Source organism: Arachis hypogaea, chromosome 19, assembly GCF_003086295.3.
Source record: "Arachis hypogaea cultivar Tifrunner chromosome 19, arahy.Tifrunner.gnm2.J5K5, whole genome shotgun sequence".
Lineage (NCBI taxonomy): Eukaryota > Viridiplantae > Streptophyta > Magnoliopsida > Fabales > Fabaceae > Arachis > Arachis hypogaea.
Window position 1 is genome coordinate 157,338,062 of NC_092054.1, and position 15,661 is coordinate 157,353,722.

A 15,661-nucleotide genomic window follows, 5' to 3' on the forward strand; every position below is an offset into this window, starting at 1 on the left:
AATACCAAAAAAAGTGGGTGATAGAGACCGGTAGATGACAATCTTTGGAAATCCCTTCGTTGATTTGATCCTTTAATCGCCAACCATTGCTCACAAATTTGTTTTATTTATTTTTAACAGGCTTACTAGTTACTACCACAATATTTTCATATTAGCATGGTAAAAAGTCATTTAATATTGACAGCTAGAAGAGTTAAAGCAGCAAAGGCAAAAAATCTTCTGTAATATTTATTGTTATGGTTTTAATTTGTATACTTTTGCTGCCAGAGGCAGACTAGAGAATCTTCCTCAGAACGCTTTGTCAAGCTGTAACTAAAAATTTCATTCATAATATTTACAACCAGAATTCATTTCAGGTATCAATATTTACAACTGGTTTGGGTTGAGGAACTCATAAAATCAATCCTTTACCGAGGGACTAGTTGAGTGATGGAAACTTCATTGTTAGACCAAGGAATTGAAGAGGTGGTAGACTGATCAGAATCAAGCCCATCTTGTAGCCTGTTTGGTTTTCTTCCATGCAGGAAAGAAGCTGGTTGTCGCGGTAGCGATAAGGTCACTGAATAACTGTTAAGCATGAGCAAAATATTCGCCATTGAAGGCCGCGCTGAAGGACTTTCCTGAACACATAATAAACCAATATGGATGCATCTGATGACTTCATTTCTTGAATAAGAGCCTCTCAGTGTTGGATCCAACAGCTCCAGAGGCGTGTTCTGTGTCCAATTTTTCCAAGCCTGTTATAATACAATGTTAGTATTTAAGCTCAGAATCTCATAATCCTCTGGCATTTGTAGCTGAGTTATGAATCATCTACACTTGTCAAATACTCACATAGCTTAAGAGGTCATCAGCAAGATGTGTTTGATAAAATTCAGTGTTCTTCTTGCCACTAACAATCTCCAAAACTAATACACCAAAGCTGAAGATATCAGATTTCACCGAGAACTGTCCACGCATTGCATATTCTGGAGACATATAACCACTGAAAACAACATTATCATATCAATGTTAAAAATATTTAAGAACAAAGAAGATAAATTTCTAGCATTCTTCTTTTTTGTATTCTTTCACAAAATCCAATTACGACACTAACAGTCTATGGATTAAGTCGGATAAATTAGAAAATTCTCAGACTTACTATGTCCCAACAATTCGTCCTGTATTCACTTGAGTTTGATCTGCCTCGAAAATTTTTGCCATACCAAAATCTGAAATCTTTGGGTTCATGTTCTCATCTAATAGAACATTACTAGCTTTGAGATCACGGTGTATAATCCTAAGTTGAGAATCTTCATGTAGATAAAGAATTCCTCTGGCAATGCCAGTTATAATCTTGTAGCGTCTTGACCAATCTAACTCTCTTTGCTTTACAGGATCTGCAAATTTCGCCAAATGAAAAATATCCAAATTAGCAATAATAGCAGGGTTAGTACCTATCACAGAATAAAAATGCATCAATCAACCCCTTCCAACATCATTGTTCCATGTAAACACTATTATCTCAAGTAATTGAAGGGTTGAAAAGGTACAAACCGAATAGAAAGTAATCAAGGCTTTTGTTTGGTATGTATTCATAGACAAGCAACTTCTCACGCCCCTCCAAGCAATATCCCAAGAGCCTCACTAAGTTTCTGTGTTGAAGCTTGGCCACAAGAGTAGCTTCATTCCTGAACTCTACTGCACCCTGCAAGGATGTCAATGAAAGCCTCTTCACTGCTATCTCCTGTCCTTCAGGGAGAACACCCTGAAAAACCAAACATGAAATTAGTCAAATCAAATGTAGTACTTAACTTAGCACAGAAAACATGTCTCTACATTTTTGCATAAACAAGTCCCTAACCTTATAAACCACACCAAATCCGCCTTGACCAATCTTGTTCTCATCTGAGAAACAGCCGGTTGCAGCTTCGATTGTAGCGAAATCAAACTGCAACGACTCGACATCTGTAAGATCCTCCCGAACTACACAGCAGGGATAGTAATTCCATGAGTAACCAAATCAGAATAAACGAAACCAATTAACTGGAATAACAGTGCAACCATAAAGAAAAAAGAGATTACTTGAATCCCGGGCAAATGAACTATACTTCTTTCTTGACCTCCAACGAAGGATGCAGCAGCCGAGAATGAAAAGTGCCGCAACAACACCAATGGGGGCAACAATGGCAGCAATTAAAGTGGCATTACTCTTTCCTCCTGCACAAAGTCATGAACTTTACAACTAGCTAAAACAAGGCCATTAGACCTTGAAACAGGTCTAAGGCAATAAAGTAGAATAGATAGGTAAATACTATTAGAATATCATAATTAGGGAACAAAATCAGGAAAATATCAAAGAGGATTAAAAAAAAATCAATGTAATTTATTAAGATATTATTCCATAACAAGAGTTTTTTTTTTTCTAATCCTCTTTGATATTTTCCTGATTTTGTTCCCTAATTATGATATTCTAATAGATACCTTTTGAAGATGGAGGAAGAACTGGTTGAGTGGACGACCACGATTCGTTGTAAAATGGGTTCAGCTCGTATCTGAGATTGCAAATTGGGAGCAGAGATCGTGCGCCTTGTTTGCCAGTTGGAATGGAAGCGATGCCACTTTGGAAACACATGTTGCAGTCATAAGAGGACATGTCAGGAACGCACTGCGCCATCGTGTAGAGCTTCTGCGACCCTCCGATGGCAGCTTCTTTGGTAGCAAACTTGTAATCACCCGAGGCAGAGTTTGAAGCTTGCTTAGCAATTTCATTCAGCGTCGTTGCCACCAAATCGTTGAACTGTTGGAGCTCGGAGTCAGAGATGTTTTTCTCGTTGTAAAGGTTCATTCCGGGGACTATGTTGTTCAAGAAGGAGAGGTTGGTGTAGCGTAGCATGCACTCGTCGTACCAGATTATGGACTCTGTTTGGTTGGTGCATAGCTTCCTTATCTCTTTTGCTGCGGTGGTTACACAGTCGCTGCAGAGGGTAGAGGTGACGTCAGGGCGGCAGAGGAAGTAGCCCTTGATCTCACCCTGGTTGACGGTGGTGCGGTAGAAACCGTGGTGGAGAGAAGCGTTGGAGATGAGGGAAGATAAGAAGAGATTTAAATTGGAGGAATACGAAGAATTAGGTAGGTAATAGGATCCATCTGTGCAGAAATTAGAGGTGAATGTTGGAGCTGCTTCACTTTCAAAGCTCATAAACACGAACACCGAAGCCACAAGTACTATCAAGTTTGTTTCAGAGGATTTCCAAGTTCTCATCTCTTTGTTCTCCGCTCTCAGGATCAGTCCAATTATTTTTGTTTGTGTAGTGACTGGTTTTGAAGATTTGAATTAAATTGCGGTGAGGGAGATGCTATGGAGCTTCCCTGCAACGAAAACTGGTTAGACAGAACAGGGGAGAATGAAGAAAATAAAGAAAGAATAGGGGTACAAGTTATATTATTTTTTTTATATATATTTCTTGTTGGGGTCAACTTTTTAGCTATGCTTTTGTTATACTATGAATGAATCTGGGTCTCAGTGACGTTGACAATCAGATTCAAGGCGAGGGTAAGTGAAACTGGACCCAGGAGAAGGGACTTAAGACAAGTTGAAAGGGGACCAATAAGTTCCAAAAAGTCAAGTTTGATGGCTAAAACCTAAAAGGATTGAGAATTCATAATGGCTTTTGCTTAATCTTCTTAATTCTCACAAATTAAAAATTATGTTATTGACACTATTTTATAGTGCACTTTTTTATACATCTTTTATTTTTAGATATAAAATAAAATTAATAAATATACTATATTTCTAAAAAAATCATTAGTTAATAAATATATATTAAGATTACCAGACGAAAATTTTTAAAATTTAATATATTTAATTCAATTTTTTAATTTTTAACACAATATTTTTTTCTTAATCTTTTAACAAGTTGCTGAAAAATAATTAATTAATTACATGTATAGAATATATTTTCAAGTTTGTATATATACAAAATTGTAAAAGATATAAAAGTGAACCTAAAAATTAGAGTAACATATATGGTGAAAATATATAACTCAATACTTTAACTTAATAAATAAAGATGAAAAAAATGAAAAAAATTAAGAATTAATAATTTTAATTTATATTAACTAATATTTTTAGTCTAATCATTTAATATCATATTTTTAATAAATAATTGAATACTTTTAAATTTATTGATCAACTACTAACTATAAATAATAAGTTATGTTGATTTTGTAGTATTACTAAAAAAACTAACTATTTTCATCAAAATGAGGTTTGCTTTTACTTCGTGTACATTTATTTATTTATTGTTTACATGATAATCGAACTAGGCGCATTGGGAATGGAAACTCTAGCCCAAAAATCTAAACAAAGATTAGAATTAGAGACCAGGTGGCAAAATCAAATAATGCCCAAAGATTTGGACACTGATGACAACATAGATGAACACAATTATGTAATCCAACGTGTGTCCCTACGCCTCCTCGTACTTGCAATTCACAGCATTCAATTTTTAAAAGGTGAAAACTCAGCTGCAGTCCATTTTACGAAGTTGATATTTGAAAATTATCAGATAATTTGATTGATTTGATTAAATTTTTATTTAATAATTTTAAAATATCAACTTTATATAAAGTTAACTTCACCTAAATTTTTATCTTTTTAAAAATATTACTTACCTTTTAAAAATAAAAAATTTTACAATTATATATATATATATATATATTAAATTTTTACTCTAATAAATAAAATATAATTTTTTATTAAATAATAAAAAATTATATTTTATTTTTTAAAATAAAATTTAAAATTTAGAAGAAATCATTTAAATTTGTTAAGCAATTATGAACAAATACCAAGAGATAAGATTGGCGATTATATTTCAATTTGAAGATATCATGCATTGGAATTGGCGGGTTGACTTTCGTTTGATTATGAGAGATGCAAACACGGTGGCAGATACTATGGCAAAGATGGCGATGAAGTTACAACTTTCGCATGTGGAGCTTCTTTCCCCTTGGAAGGAGTTTAAGAGTAGTCTTGAACGGGACTGTCCCTCTATTTAGGCAGTTCCTTATTTTGTTTGTTTTGTTTTTCTTTGTTTAATTTATTTCGGTCACCAAAAAAAAAATATTTCATTTCTAATTATGTTTGCCATTTTTGTTTGCAACTTCGGTAACTTTTGATAAAGAAGGAAATCCATTCTTGAATTTCCGAAGGTAGAAGTAGCATGATCATCTTAACACATTAATCATTCACTTATGACAATTCCCACTGCAATCATCTTCAAGAGCAAGTGCAGTCTATGTCCCAGAAAAATTCTGTTTTCATTCAACCTCAAAAGGAAAACAGTTACAACCCTAACTAACCAACTAAGCAATTGAAGAAATATCTTATAGTTATTAGCTATATATCACCGTTTTCTTCCACAATTGTATCACATCTCTTCCTTGCTTTCGCATGGCAGAATATATACCAAAAGTAAACAGCACCATAGCAGCAACAATTGGAATAACAAATGCTAGAAATACTTCAACACTTCCTTCCTGTGCCAAACAAAACCACAAAGAATTCAAATCCATAACTATTAATGAGTATGCAAACAGCACAACAACACGCGACTACTATACCTGAATGGCGAGATTGAAGAACCGATGGAGTCAGTGATTTGGTGCTATTGTAAAAAGGGTAGACCTCATATCTAATATTGCAGCCTGGAAGCAACACCCTCGCTCCTCGTTTTCCATCACAGCAATTCGGAACAGAAGCAATGGCGCTGCTGAAACACATGTTGCAATCAAACAAGGACAAATCAGGAGTACACTGCACCAATCCATAAAGAGTCTCTGTGCTTGTGAGGTTTACTTCCCCTGTTGCAAACTTATTATCCTCCATGGAATTTGCAGCTTTGGATGCAAGACCGTTTAACAAATTAGCCAGCAACTCGTTGAACCGTTTAAGCTCTTTCACAGACACGTTCTTTGCATCGAATAAGTCCACTCCTGGTACTATGTTGTTCAGGATCGATTGGTTGGAGTAACGTAGCATGCATATGTCGTACCATATTATGGCCTCTTTCTCAACTGGGCACCTCCGTTTGATCTCGGTGGCTGCGGCCGCTACGCAGTCGTGGCAAGCTGCGGAGAGTGTGTCGCCTCGGCAGAGGAAGAGGCCGGTGACAGCGTTAGGAGCGGTGCTGCCAACTCTTGTCCTGTAGAAATGGCTGCCTTCTGTGGCGTTGGAAGTAAGTGAAGAGAGGAGGAGGTTGAGGTTGGTTTGGAAGGTTCTGTTTGGTTCGAATTTGAGAGAGTCTGTGCAGCAATGAGAACTGTAAAGTGGAACTGCTTCGGTTGGAAAGAATAGGAATCTAAAGAGGAAGAGGAAAACAGAGGAAATTACACAGTAATTGGAAGAAGCCATGTTTGTGGTCTTTCTTCTTCTGCAGAAAGGATATTGAAAGAGTGTAATTTTTGCAATTTTCCAAAATGTTAACTTTTTCTTTAGAATGTATTATTTTTTTTTATCATGTATAGTAATGTAGACAAGGACAGCCACTAGGGGTTGAAGATGATTGAATATATAAATACAAATAGTCACATTGAATTAAGGAAGATGATGGACTTTTTAAATAAACAGCATTAAAATAAAAGAAATATGAAATATTTTGCGTATTGGTGGAGAGAAAAGATTGGAGCGCAAATCAGAGTTTAGTTTTGCAGAAAATAACCAATTAGACCTGTTAAATTATTAATAGGAAAGAATAGCAACAGAAGATAGTAATGGTTTAAGTTTTTAGTCAATTTTGATGGCTTAACTGTATTGCATCAGCAAATGAGTGGATACCCTTTATAGGTGCAGAATTCTTGATCATCTTATCTTCACGTCACATATTTGTATTCTCTTGATAAGCAAAAAAGTACTTTTTCATATTGAAAAATAAGCAACCACAAAGCGTTACAATAATTTGAACTTTAACCTTAATAAAGAAAGTCCAGAGAATATGTATAAGAATATACAAAATTTTCAAAGCCTCGTGGAACAATTCAATCTTATCTAGGATCCATTTCGCTAACCGACATCTCATTGACAGAAGTTTGCACTGATACATTGGTTGTAGGTTCACTGAATTGCAGCATGTTTGAATCAGTTCCGCTGTGCACGACAAATGCTGGCTGATTAGGTACTGGTAGAGTAACAGAATAACTATCCAGCATAAGCATTATTGTTGCCATTGTAGGTCTATCTGCTGGATCTTCTTGGACACAGAGTAAACCAATATGGATGCATCTCATAACTTCATTTGGAGTATAAGATTTTCTCAACGTGGGATCCATCAATTCCAAGGGTGTCCCTTCCTTCCAAAGTTTCCAAGCCTATATCAAATTTTCATCAAGCATTTGTTATGTTATGATATATACAAATGAGTAAATCAAGTAGGACCAAACCCAAACCATAATATTTTCTCTACTCACATAGCTCACTAGGTCATCAGCATCTGTTTCATAGAAAGAGCTTATCTTCTTGCCACTTATAATCTCCAAAACAAGGACTCCAAAACTGTATACATCAGACTTAACCGAGAACTCTCCGCGCATCGCATATTCCGGGGACATGTAGCCACTAAAACACATTTGAAACATTAATAACATGACAAAAGTGGCAATGCTCTTCTATTTTTGTTTGATTCAAACTACCAGTATTCTGGTACTAGATTGTTTGAAAATTCATAGTGCAAGATAATGAAAACTCCAACTTACTATGTCCCAACAATCCTGCTAGTATTTCCTTGAGTTTGATCAACAGCAAATAACCTTGCCATACCAAAATCTGCAATTTTTGGATTCATATCTTCATCCAACAATATGTTGCTAGGTTTAAGATCACGATGTATGATTTTAAGTCTAGAATCTTCATGGAGATATTGAATTCCTCGAGCAATGCCTCCAATAATCTTGTATCGTCTTGTCCAATCCAACAATCCTTGTTTCTCAGGATCTGCAAAGTAAAGATGGATTTCATTCATAAGAAAATGCTCGTGTGAAGAAAGTGAAGCAGCTAAGCAAAATACTAAAACACCTCAAAATAATAAAACCAAATACAATTTTCTCACGGTCAATGAATACTAGATAATATGATATCAATTATTCTCAGTTTCTCTCATATAACGAAGCTGATATGTCATAGAAAACTTCAATAAAAACAAACCATGAAATTGTACAGTATAATAATGAACTGTGAAGAGTAATGTGATGAGCCTACCGAAAAGAATGTAGTCCAAGCTTTTGTTGGGTACATATTCATATACAAGTATCTTCTCTTCTCCTTGCAAGCAAAATCCCAAAAGCCTGACTAGATATCTATGTTGAAGCTTGGCAACCAGCTCTACTTCATTCTTGAATTCTTCTCCACCTTGTACAGATCCTTTAGAGAGCCTCTTAACAGCTACTTCTTGTCCACTTGGAAGCAAGCCCTGAATTTTACACATAAACGTATCCAGTTAGTACCTACACCTGCACAGATATAATCATGCTTTCATTGTAGAAAAAGAGCTTAATAACACCATACCTTGTAAACCTCACCAAATCCACCTTCTCCAAGCTTGTTATCTTGAGAGAATTTCTTTGTGGCTGCTTCAATTGTACTCAAATCGAATCTCAACGAATCAATGCTAGAGATCTCGGTCACAGCTAAGAACAGAACAAAAATAGTATGTCTATGAGATTCGAATTACAACACAGCAGAGTTTGCAAAGCTTGAAAGAACCAAAAAAGGTATATCCTCACTTTGTGGATCTTGTGCAGAGTCATGCTTCTTCCTTGCTCTTCTTCTAATTAAGAAACAAACGCCCGCAACAAACAGTAGCACAGCCACTGCAATTGGAACCACAATTGCAACAATAGTCCCGGATGATAGTCCACTACTTCCTGCATTTCCAAAATGAAAGTAATGACAGATACCAAAATGCAAGGTCCTAACTCCTAAGAAAGCATAAGATATCAGAACTAAATTACCTCCGGAATTAGATGAATTAGTTGCAGGTGGAGGAGGAACTATCCCTGCCGACGGAGAAGGCGAAGGAGCCAAAGCATTATAGAAAGGGTACAACTCATACCGAACGAAACAGCTGGGGAATAGAACCCTCCCTCCCTGCTTTCCTCCACAGCAGGGCGTTAATTCAGTTATGGCTTCAGTTAGACAGCTGGCACAGTCTCGTGGTGTGAGGTTATCGGTACACTGAGCCATACAATAAAGGTTCTGAAAACCAGATATGTTGGCTTGCCTTGTAGCGTACTTCTTTTCAAGAACAGGGGACTTGGCTGCTTCTTTCGCCGTTTCATTCATGGTTCTGAACAACAACTTCATGAAGCTTTCCTGGTTGGAGACATTCCCCGTGTTGGAGAGGTAAACGCCGGGCCTCGTGAACATTGTGGACAAGATAGAGCGGTTATTGGAATACCAAACCATGCACTCGTCGTACCAAATGATGGCTCGTTTTGATAAGGAACAATTTGCATCGGATGAAAGCTTCTGCGTGGCGTTGACCACGCACTGACCGCAAGAGGATAAGTCGCCCCTGCACATGAAGAGACCGTAGGCCGTGTCGTTGGAGTTTGTGGCAGGGACGGTGGTGTTGAAGAATTCAGCGTTGGCGGTGGCGTTGGAAGAGAGAGATGAGAAGAGGGTGTTGAGATCCTTTTTGAAGAGGCTGTTGGGAGTGGTCTTGTTGTCTGAACAAATATTGTAAAGATAAGTGGGACCTTGCGCTTTAGCGGTGGTTGCAAAATTGAGGAGCAGCAGCAGGGAGAGTGATACTGGGACAAGGTTGAAGGTGATCCTCATCCAATTCCAACCCATGCTATTATTTCAGAATAGAAGGATGTGTTGTATTGTGTTATGTTATGCGGTAGGAGTAGTTATAGTGTGTGAAGAATCAGGATTTTTCTGTGTAGGTGTGAGCAAGATACAAGAGGAGGAGAAGAAAGCAGGTCAAGCAAGCTGACAGGTCAACCTTGTTATTTATTACAGCAACTCTTTTGTTTTCTGCCCGGAAAAGTGGGTAATTGCTTATTGGAATGGTATGTCCTTCTACTCTTGTATGGTTGACTCCTTCAACTTAACTACAAAAATCTCCCTATATACAATCTCACTATTCTTGTGTTAGAAACACACGTAAACAGAACATAATTGGCTAGTCCCTTAGTTGCATAGTCCCTAATTAAAGCTATATTCATACCAATCTAGTTACTTTGTAGCATGAATTCTTTGTTTAAATTTAAGGATCAAAATATATAATCAACAACACACTAAGGAATAACAAAAGATATCATAATTTGATCCCCCAGTCCATACAAGCTCCAAAGTATAATTGAAATCTTGTCTTAATTTTAAACTAACAGCAATGGCAATTAGTTGCACAGAACGTTAGTCAAAAGTTAAATACTATTATCTAGGAAGAAAGTTACTTATAGACATTTCATTTTGTGAAAGTGGATGTGAACTAGAACTTGATTCCTGTGCAGCTGCTCTTTGATCCATCTTTTTGTCCATGAAAAATGCAGGTTCTTGTGGAAGTGGCAACTCAATTGAATGGCTGCTAAGATATGTAACAACGGATGCCATTGTTGGTCTTGCATCAGGATCTTGTTGAACACATAATAAACCAATTCGAATGCACTTAAGGACTTCAATTTCTGAATAGTTATTTTTAATATTTGGGTCTAATATACTTAATGATATGTTATCCCTCCATTGTCTCCAAACCTGTAACACAGTAACCTCCCACAATCATTATATAAATCATCTACTCTTTTTTTTTCTATTTATTTTTGGGAAATCTAAGTCATTTGATTGAAAATATATTGAAAGAGGGTTAACATTTAGTTTTTGTCTTTAATATTTATAGTGTGGGTAATTTTATCTGAATAAATTTTGGGTTCCTTTTATACCCCTAAAGTTTTATAAAAAGAAATATTATGAAATCATAAAAAATAATTATTTTTGATCATCATTTAACTATCAATTCAATCTTTTAGTCTAATAATTTAATAAAATTTTGTCTTTTTAACGAAAGAATTTAACATGTCATAATAAAATTCTGTTTGTGTCCTAAATAAGTTTATCCCTAATTTATTTTCTCTTTGGGTTCCAGCTATAAGATCAAGATAATCTTAAATAATGGATTAGACTAGAATATTTCTAACTCTTTCAATAGGATATATATTTGACCCAGAGGATATATATTTGACTGAGAGTGTTAAAGGCCAGCAATTTTTATGTTTTGTAACTATCAATTGACTATCAATAGTATTTTTAATAGTGTGAAATTATATTCAATAATAAAAAATTATTCACTTTTTTTTATAGTTAAATAATGGCCACAAATATAAAAATTACTGACCCTAGACTTTTTTTTATTTGACCATATTACTCCCCACCTGTAGCGCAACGTGGTGAGAAGGTTCAATCAGCATGTACATCTCACAGAGCCTCTGCCCTTTAAAGAAGAAAGGTATTGATAACAAAAATGCTAAATACATAGTCATTATATATATATACATTAATAATAAATGGGAATGAGTAATTTTATTGTAGACAGTACATCAAATATAGTTGCATTCATAAGAAAAGATTTTAGTGAGCATTCACCTGTAGCAGAAGGACCAGGCAGCTCAGGAGGTGGAGCATCATCATCAGCTCTGTAAAATTGGAATAATTGAAACCTAAGAGTGCAGCTAGGACATAGAACTCTTCCACCGACACTTCCCAAACGAGCCCATGGTATTGCTGATCCAATCACATCACGGAGACAGTTTGTGCAGTCATCGCTGGAGAGATCTGGCGTACACTGAGCCAGAGTGTAAAGAGTTTGAAAGGGATTCAATTTTGATTTATCTGTCAAATATCGGTTACCATTGTCACCTGTGAGGTTGGTCAATCTAAGTAAAATACCAGATAGAGTATTGAAGAAGTTTTGCTGCTGGGTAGAAATGAAGCTGCTGGTCATGTTGAACTCGCTAAACAAAGGACTTGCTATATACGTCGAGCGGATATCTGCTTCGGAATAGCGAAGCAAGCAGTGACTGTACCAAATAACAGCCTCTTTGGAGAAGCGGCAGTTGGACCAAATTCGATCTTTTGCAAGGACCACGCACTGTGAGCAGAGGCGGGACGGAAGGTCACCACGGCACATGAAGAGCCCAGACACTATACCTGCTTCCACCTTCTTAAACAAGTTACCGCTGGTGGCGTTGGAATACAAGGAATCGAGGAGGGTGCGGATATGTAACTGGAAGTCCTTATCGGAGTCTGAGGCTTTATTGTTACTCGAGCAAGTGCAATTAAGATAAACAGGATCCTCCGTATTTGGGCTGGCAATGGGTAGGGTAGGATAGGGTTTGGATCCGCGGGTTGAAAGTTCTGTTAAAACTTTACTCTATTCTACCCGTGGGTTGAGAATCTCTCAACCCTAATCCTACCCGCACCTTAAAATTCTAAATCCTACCCTACCCTACCTGCAGATATATCAAAAGTTTTTAAAGTAAATATAAAATTCAATTATTTCAAATTTTATACATATTAATAACATAAAAAATAACAAATTAATACTTAAATTATTAAATTAACTAACTAATTTAGTGGTTGTTCACTTATTGTAAGTCATTACATAAGAGAAATTGTAGGTTCAACTCTCACTTTATTCACTATATACCTAATTTTTATAAAATATGTGTTATATATTTGAGATGCGGGTAGGGTAGGATAGGGTACACTCTAAACCCGTACTCTACCCTACCCGCAGGCATACCCGGACCATACCCTAGGATAACTTACCCTGTCCGAACGGGTTGGACCGGATTGAATACCCGCAGGTAGGGTATGAATTGCCACCCCTACTCCGTATCTTTTGAATCATTATACGAATATCGTGTGGCTGGAACAAATCCTCGTGGTCCTGGTGAAGGCGAAGGAGCCAAAGTATTAGAGCGATAGAAAGGGTACAACTCATACCGAACGAAACAGCTGGGGAATAGAACCCTCCCTCCCTGCTTTCCTCCACAGCAAGGGGTTAATTCGGTTATGGCTTCAGTTAGACAGCTGGCACAGTCTCGTGGTGTGAGGTTATCGGTACACTGAGCCATACAATAAAGGTTCTGGAAACCAGATATGTTGGCTTGCCCTGTAGCGTACTTCTTTTCAAGAACCGGGGACTTGGCTGCTTCTTTCGCCGTTTCATTCATGGTTCTGAACAACAACTTCATGAAGCTTTCCTGGTTGGAGACATTCCCCGTGTTGGAGAGGTAAACGCCGGGCCTCGTGAACATTGTGGACAAGATAGAGCGGTTATTGGAATACCAAACCATGCACTCGTCGTACCAAATGATGGCTCGTTTTGATAAGGAACAATCTGCATCGGATGAAAGCTTCTGTGTGGCGTTGACCACGCACTGCCCGCAAGAGGATAAGTCGCCCCTGCACATGAAGAGACCGTAGACCGTGTCGTTGGAGTTTGTGGCAGGGACGGTGGTGTTGAAGAATTGAGCGTTGGCGGTGGCTTTGGAAGAGAGGGATGAGAAGAGGTCGTTAAGGTCCTTTTTGAAGAGGCTGTTGGGAGTGGTCTTGTTGTCTGAACAAATATTGTAGAGATAAGTGGGACCTTGTGCTTTAGCGGTGGTTGCAAAATTGAGGAGCAGCAGCAGGGAGAGTGATACCGAGACAAGGTTGAAGGTGATCTTCATCCAATTCCAACCCATGATTATTGTTTTATGGATTTGTTTATGTTTCGCCAGTTTCGGGAAAGAGGAAGGATGTGTTGTGTTATGTGGTAGTAGTAGTAGTTTATAGTCTTTGAAGAGAAATTTCTGTGACAAAGCTAGTCAAGGAAGCCGCCAGGTCAACCTTGTTTGTTATTACAGCTAGTAACGTCTCTTTCGTTATCTGTACAGAGAAGTGGTGGGATTGTATTCTCAATTTTTTCCTCAATTAAAAAAATAAAGTATGATTTTATTATATTTTATAAATTGGATAAAAAATATAAACAAATATTTAAAAAATTAAAAATTATATTTTATATTCTTAATTAAAAAATAAAATTGAGAGAATCTATTTCAATAAGTGACTTATTAAAATGGTATTTCTTAGAGATAAGTACGGGTCGGTTTGGTTCGGGTTTATGGTGAAATTAGAATCGAACCGATCAAAATATAATTGGTTTGGTTTGGTTCGGATTTGCATTTTTTTGTATATGTACCCGAATCAAACCAAACCGATTAAGAACGGATTGGTTCGGTTCGGGTAATTAGGTACCCGATGACTTTAAAATTCATAAAAAAAAACCAAATTTTTATCTTAAAAATTCAACAAGTACAATAAACATGTAACATCAATAGAAATAATCCAAATATGTTAAACACCAAATACATTAAGAATTAAATTCATTAAAATCCAAACATATTAATAATGTATAATCATTGTCTAATGGAAAAGCCATATATATTTTTTTTATTTTTTGTTATTTAATTAATATATGATCGGGTTCGCGGGTTGGTTTGGGTTCCGCACCTCTAAAATCGATACCCGAACCAATCACTAACAAAAACCATCGATTTGGTTCGGGTTAGACCCAGTTACTCAGAACTAATTTAATTGATTCGGTTCGAACGGATAATCGGATACCCGCTGTGCTCACCCCTAGTATTTCCTTCTGTTGGGTGGAAATAAAAGCACAAAATGAATACAGCAGGGAGACGGGACGTTGACCCTTCAATTTAACCATAAAAATTCGACTAGTAGTTGCACAGTTGAGGAGCACGGAGACAGAGAAGGGTGAAGGGGATCTGGATCCTAATAGCCATGCTTGCTAGCTTGTTTGTTTGTTAACGCTCTCTGTGCGTTTGTTGTTGTGATAGTTTATAGTCTTCGAAAAGAGTTGACCTTATTAGGTTCGTTTCAATTACGAATAATTAAGGTTATATGGGCTCATTTCTACCATGCATGCACTCGCATCTCTTTCGTCATTCTCATTCATTTTCTGAACAACATTAAAGCACGTGCGAGCGAAGTCGAGACAAAGCAAATATCTAACATATTCTTCCCAACAAGCTAGAGATTGATTGGTTAAAATTTATTATAGTCAATTATAAGTGCTTAACAACTCGAACATCAAACCCCTTCATTTTCATCTTCGTGTACAATAAATACTCACGCTAGCTACTACTGAACAAATCAGCGGCAAAATTCCTAAGTAAATGTTGGTTGTTAGTGTCCCTCCCTACTGTTCCTTGATTTCAAGTTTCAAGTGCAACAAAAATTTGATATAATTCAGCATTTTATATGCACTGCATGCATTTCAAATGTTGATATATTAACCACTTTGCCTGCTCAATAATCCTTGCTAATGGACACTGAATGACTGAACTATATAGTAACTTGATTCTCAAACTTTACATAGGTAATGTTACGTGCATTGTAACTTTTAAATGAAGAGCAAATTTCTTTTTTATCTAATAGAAAAATGAAAAAAAAAAATTGTCATATACAATATACATATTCTCTACAAATTTAATGAAAATTTTTCGTTTTTATTCAGTTTCACTTTTTACCCAAAAAAAAAAAAATCCTTTTCCATATACTACCTAATATCCATTATTATTTTATCGGTTTCATTAGAAAACTAATTAGAAGTGT

At 36.5% G+C, this 15,661-nt stretch overlaps 5 protein-coding genes across 11 annotated transcripts; all 5 read right to left on the bottom strand.

Annotated features, from left to right (window-relative positions):
* Positions 1 to 284: 284 nt before the first annotated feature.
* On the bottom strand, positions 285 to 3,635 carry LOC112775286 (cysteine-rich receptor-like protein kinase 10). 2 transcript variants are annotated; one of them, XM_025818837.3, is made up of 7 exons: positions 2,464 to 3,635; positions 2,065 to 2,199; positions 1,844 to 1,965; positions 1,537 to 1,747; positions 1,142 to 1,379; positions 835 to 985; positions 285 to 737 (listed from the first exon to the last, which is right to left on the bottom strand). In XM_025818837.3, the coding sequence occupies exons 1-7, from the start codon at positions 3,242 to 3,244 to the stop codon at positions 408 to 410; spliced, it is 1,968 nt and encodes a 655-aa protein (XP_025674622.1). In that variant the 5' UTR covers positions 3,245 to 3,635; the 3' UTR covers positions 285 to 407. The 2 variants fall into 2 exon arrangements, with proteins under 2 accessions (XP_025674622.1, XP_072082576.1); XM_072226475.1 differs by having other exon boundaries at positions 2,505 to 3,537.
* A 1,650-nt stretch (positions 3,636 to 5,285) lies between these two features.
* Positions 5,286 to 6,702, bottom strand: LOC114925914 (cysteine-rich receptor-like protein kinase 25). Its single transcript, XM_029295595.2, has 2 exons — positions 5,608 to 6,702; positions 5,286 to 5,523 (listed from the first exon to the last, which is right to left on the bottom strand). Exons 1-2 carry the CDS (start codon positions 6,395 to 6,397, stop codon positions 5,510 to 5,512), a joined length of 804 nt encoding a protein of 267 aa, XP_029151428.1. The 5' UTR covers positions 6,398 to 6,702; the 3' UTR covers positions 5,286 to 5,509.
* A 180-nt stretch (positions 6,703 to 6,882) lies between these two features.
* On the bottom strand, positions 6,883 to 12,489 carry LOC112775282 (cysteine-rich receptor-like protein kinase 10). 6 transcript variants are annotated; one of them, XM_072226468.1, is made up of 9 exons: positions 11,624 to 12,489; positions 11,376 to 11,471; positions 8,989 to 10,738; positions 8,761 to 8,901; positions 8,543 to 8,664; positions 8,237 to 8,447; positions 7,735 to 7,972; positions 7,450 to 7,597; positions 6,883 to 7,350 (listed from the first exon to the last, which is right to left on the bottom strand). In XM_072226468.1, exons 3-9 carry the CDS (start codon positions 9,830 to 9,832, stop codon positions 7,027 to 7,029), a joined length of 2,028 nt encoding a protein of 675 aa, XP_072082569.1. In that variant the 5' UTR covers positions 9,833 to 10,738; positions 11,376 to 11,471; positions 11,624 to 12,489; the 3' UTR covers positions 6,883 to 7,026. The 6 variants fall into 6 exon arrangements, with proteins under 6 accessions (XP_072082569.1, XP_025674617.1, XP_072082568.1 ...); XM_025818832.3 differs by lacking the exon at positions 11,376 to 11,471; XM_072226467.1 differs by having other exon boundaries at positions 8,761 to 10,738; positions 11,413 to 11,471.
* On the bottom strand, positions 10,421 to 12,167 carry LOC140182442 (putative cysteine-rich receptor-like protein kinase 9). Its single transcript, XM_072228650.1, has 3 exons — positions 11,624 to 12,167; positions 11,413 to 11,471; positions 10,421 to 10,738 (listed from the first exon to the last, which is right to left on the bottom strand). Exons 1-3 carry the CDS (start codon positions 12,165 to 12,167, stop codon positions 10,421 to 10,423), a joined length of 921 nt encoding a protein of 306 aa, XP_072084751.1.
* Positions 12,490 to 12,507: 18 nt separating the features above from the next.
* Positions 12,508 to 13,983, bottom strand: LOC112775288 (cysteine-rich receptor-like protein kinase 25). Its single transcript, XM_025818840.2, has one exon. The coding sequence runs from the start codon at positions 13,726 to 13,728 to the stop codon at positions 12,868 to 12,870; it is 861 nt and encodes a 286-aa protein (XP_025674625.1). The 5' UTR covers positions 13,729 to 13,983; the 3' UTR covers positions 12,508 to 12,867.
* Between the last annotated feature and the right edge of the window lie 1,678 nt (positions 13,984 to 15,661).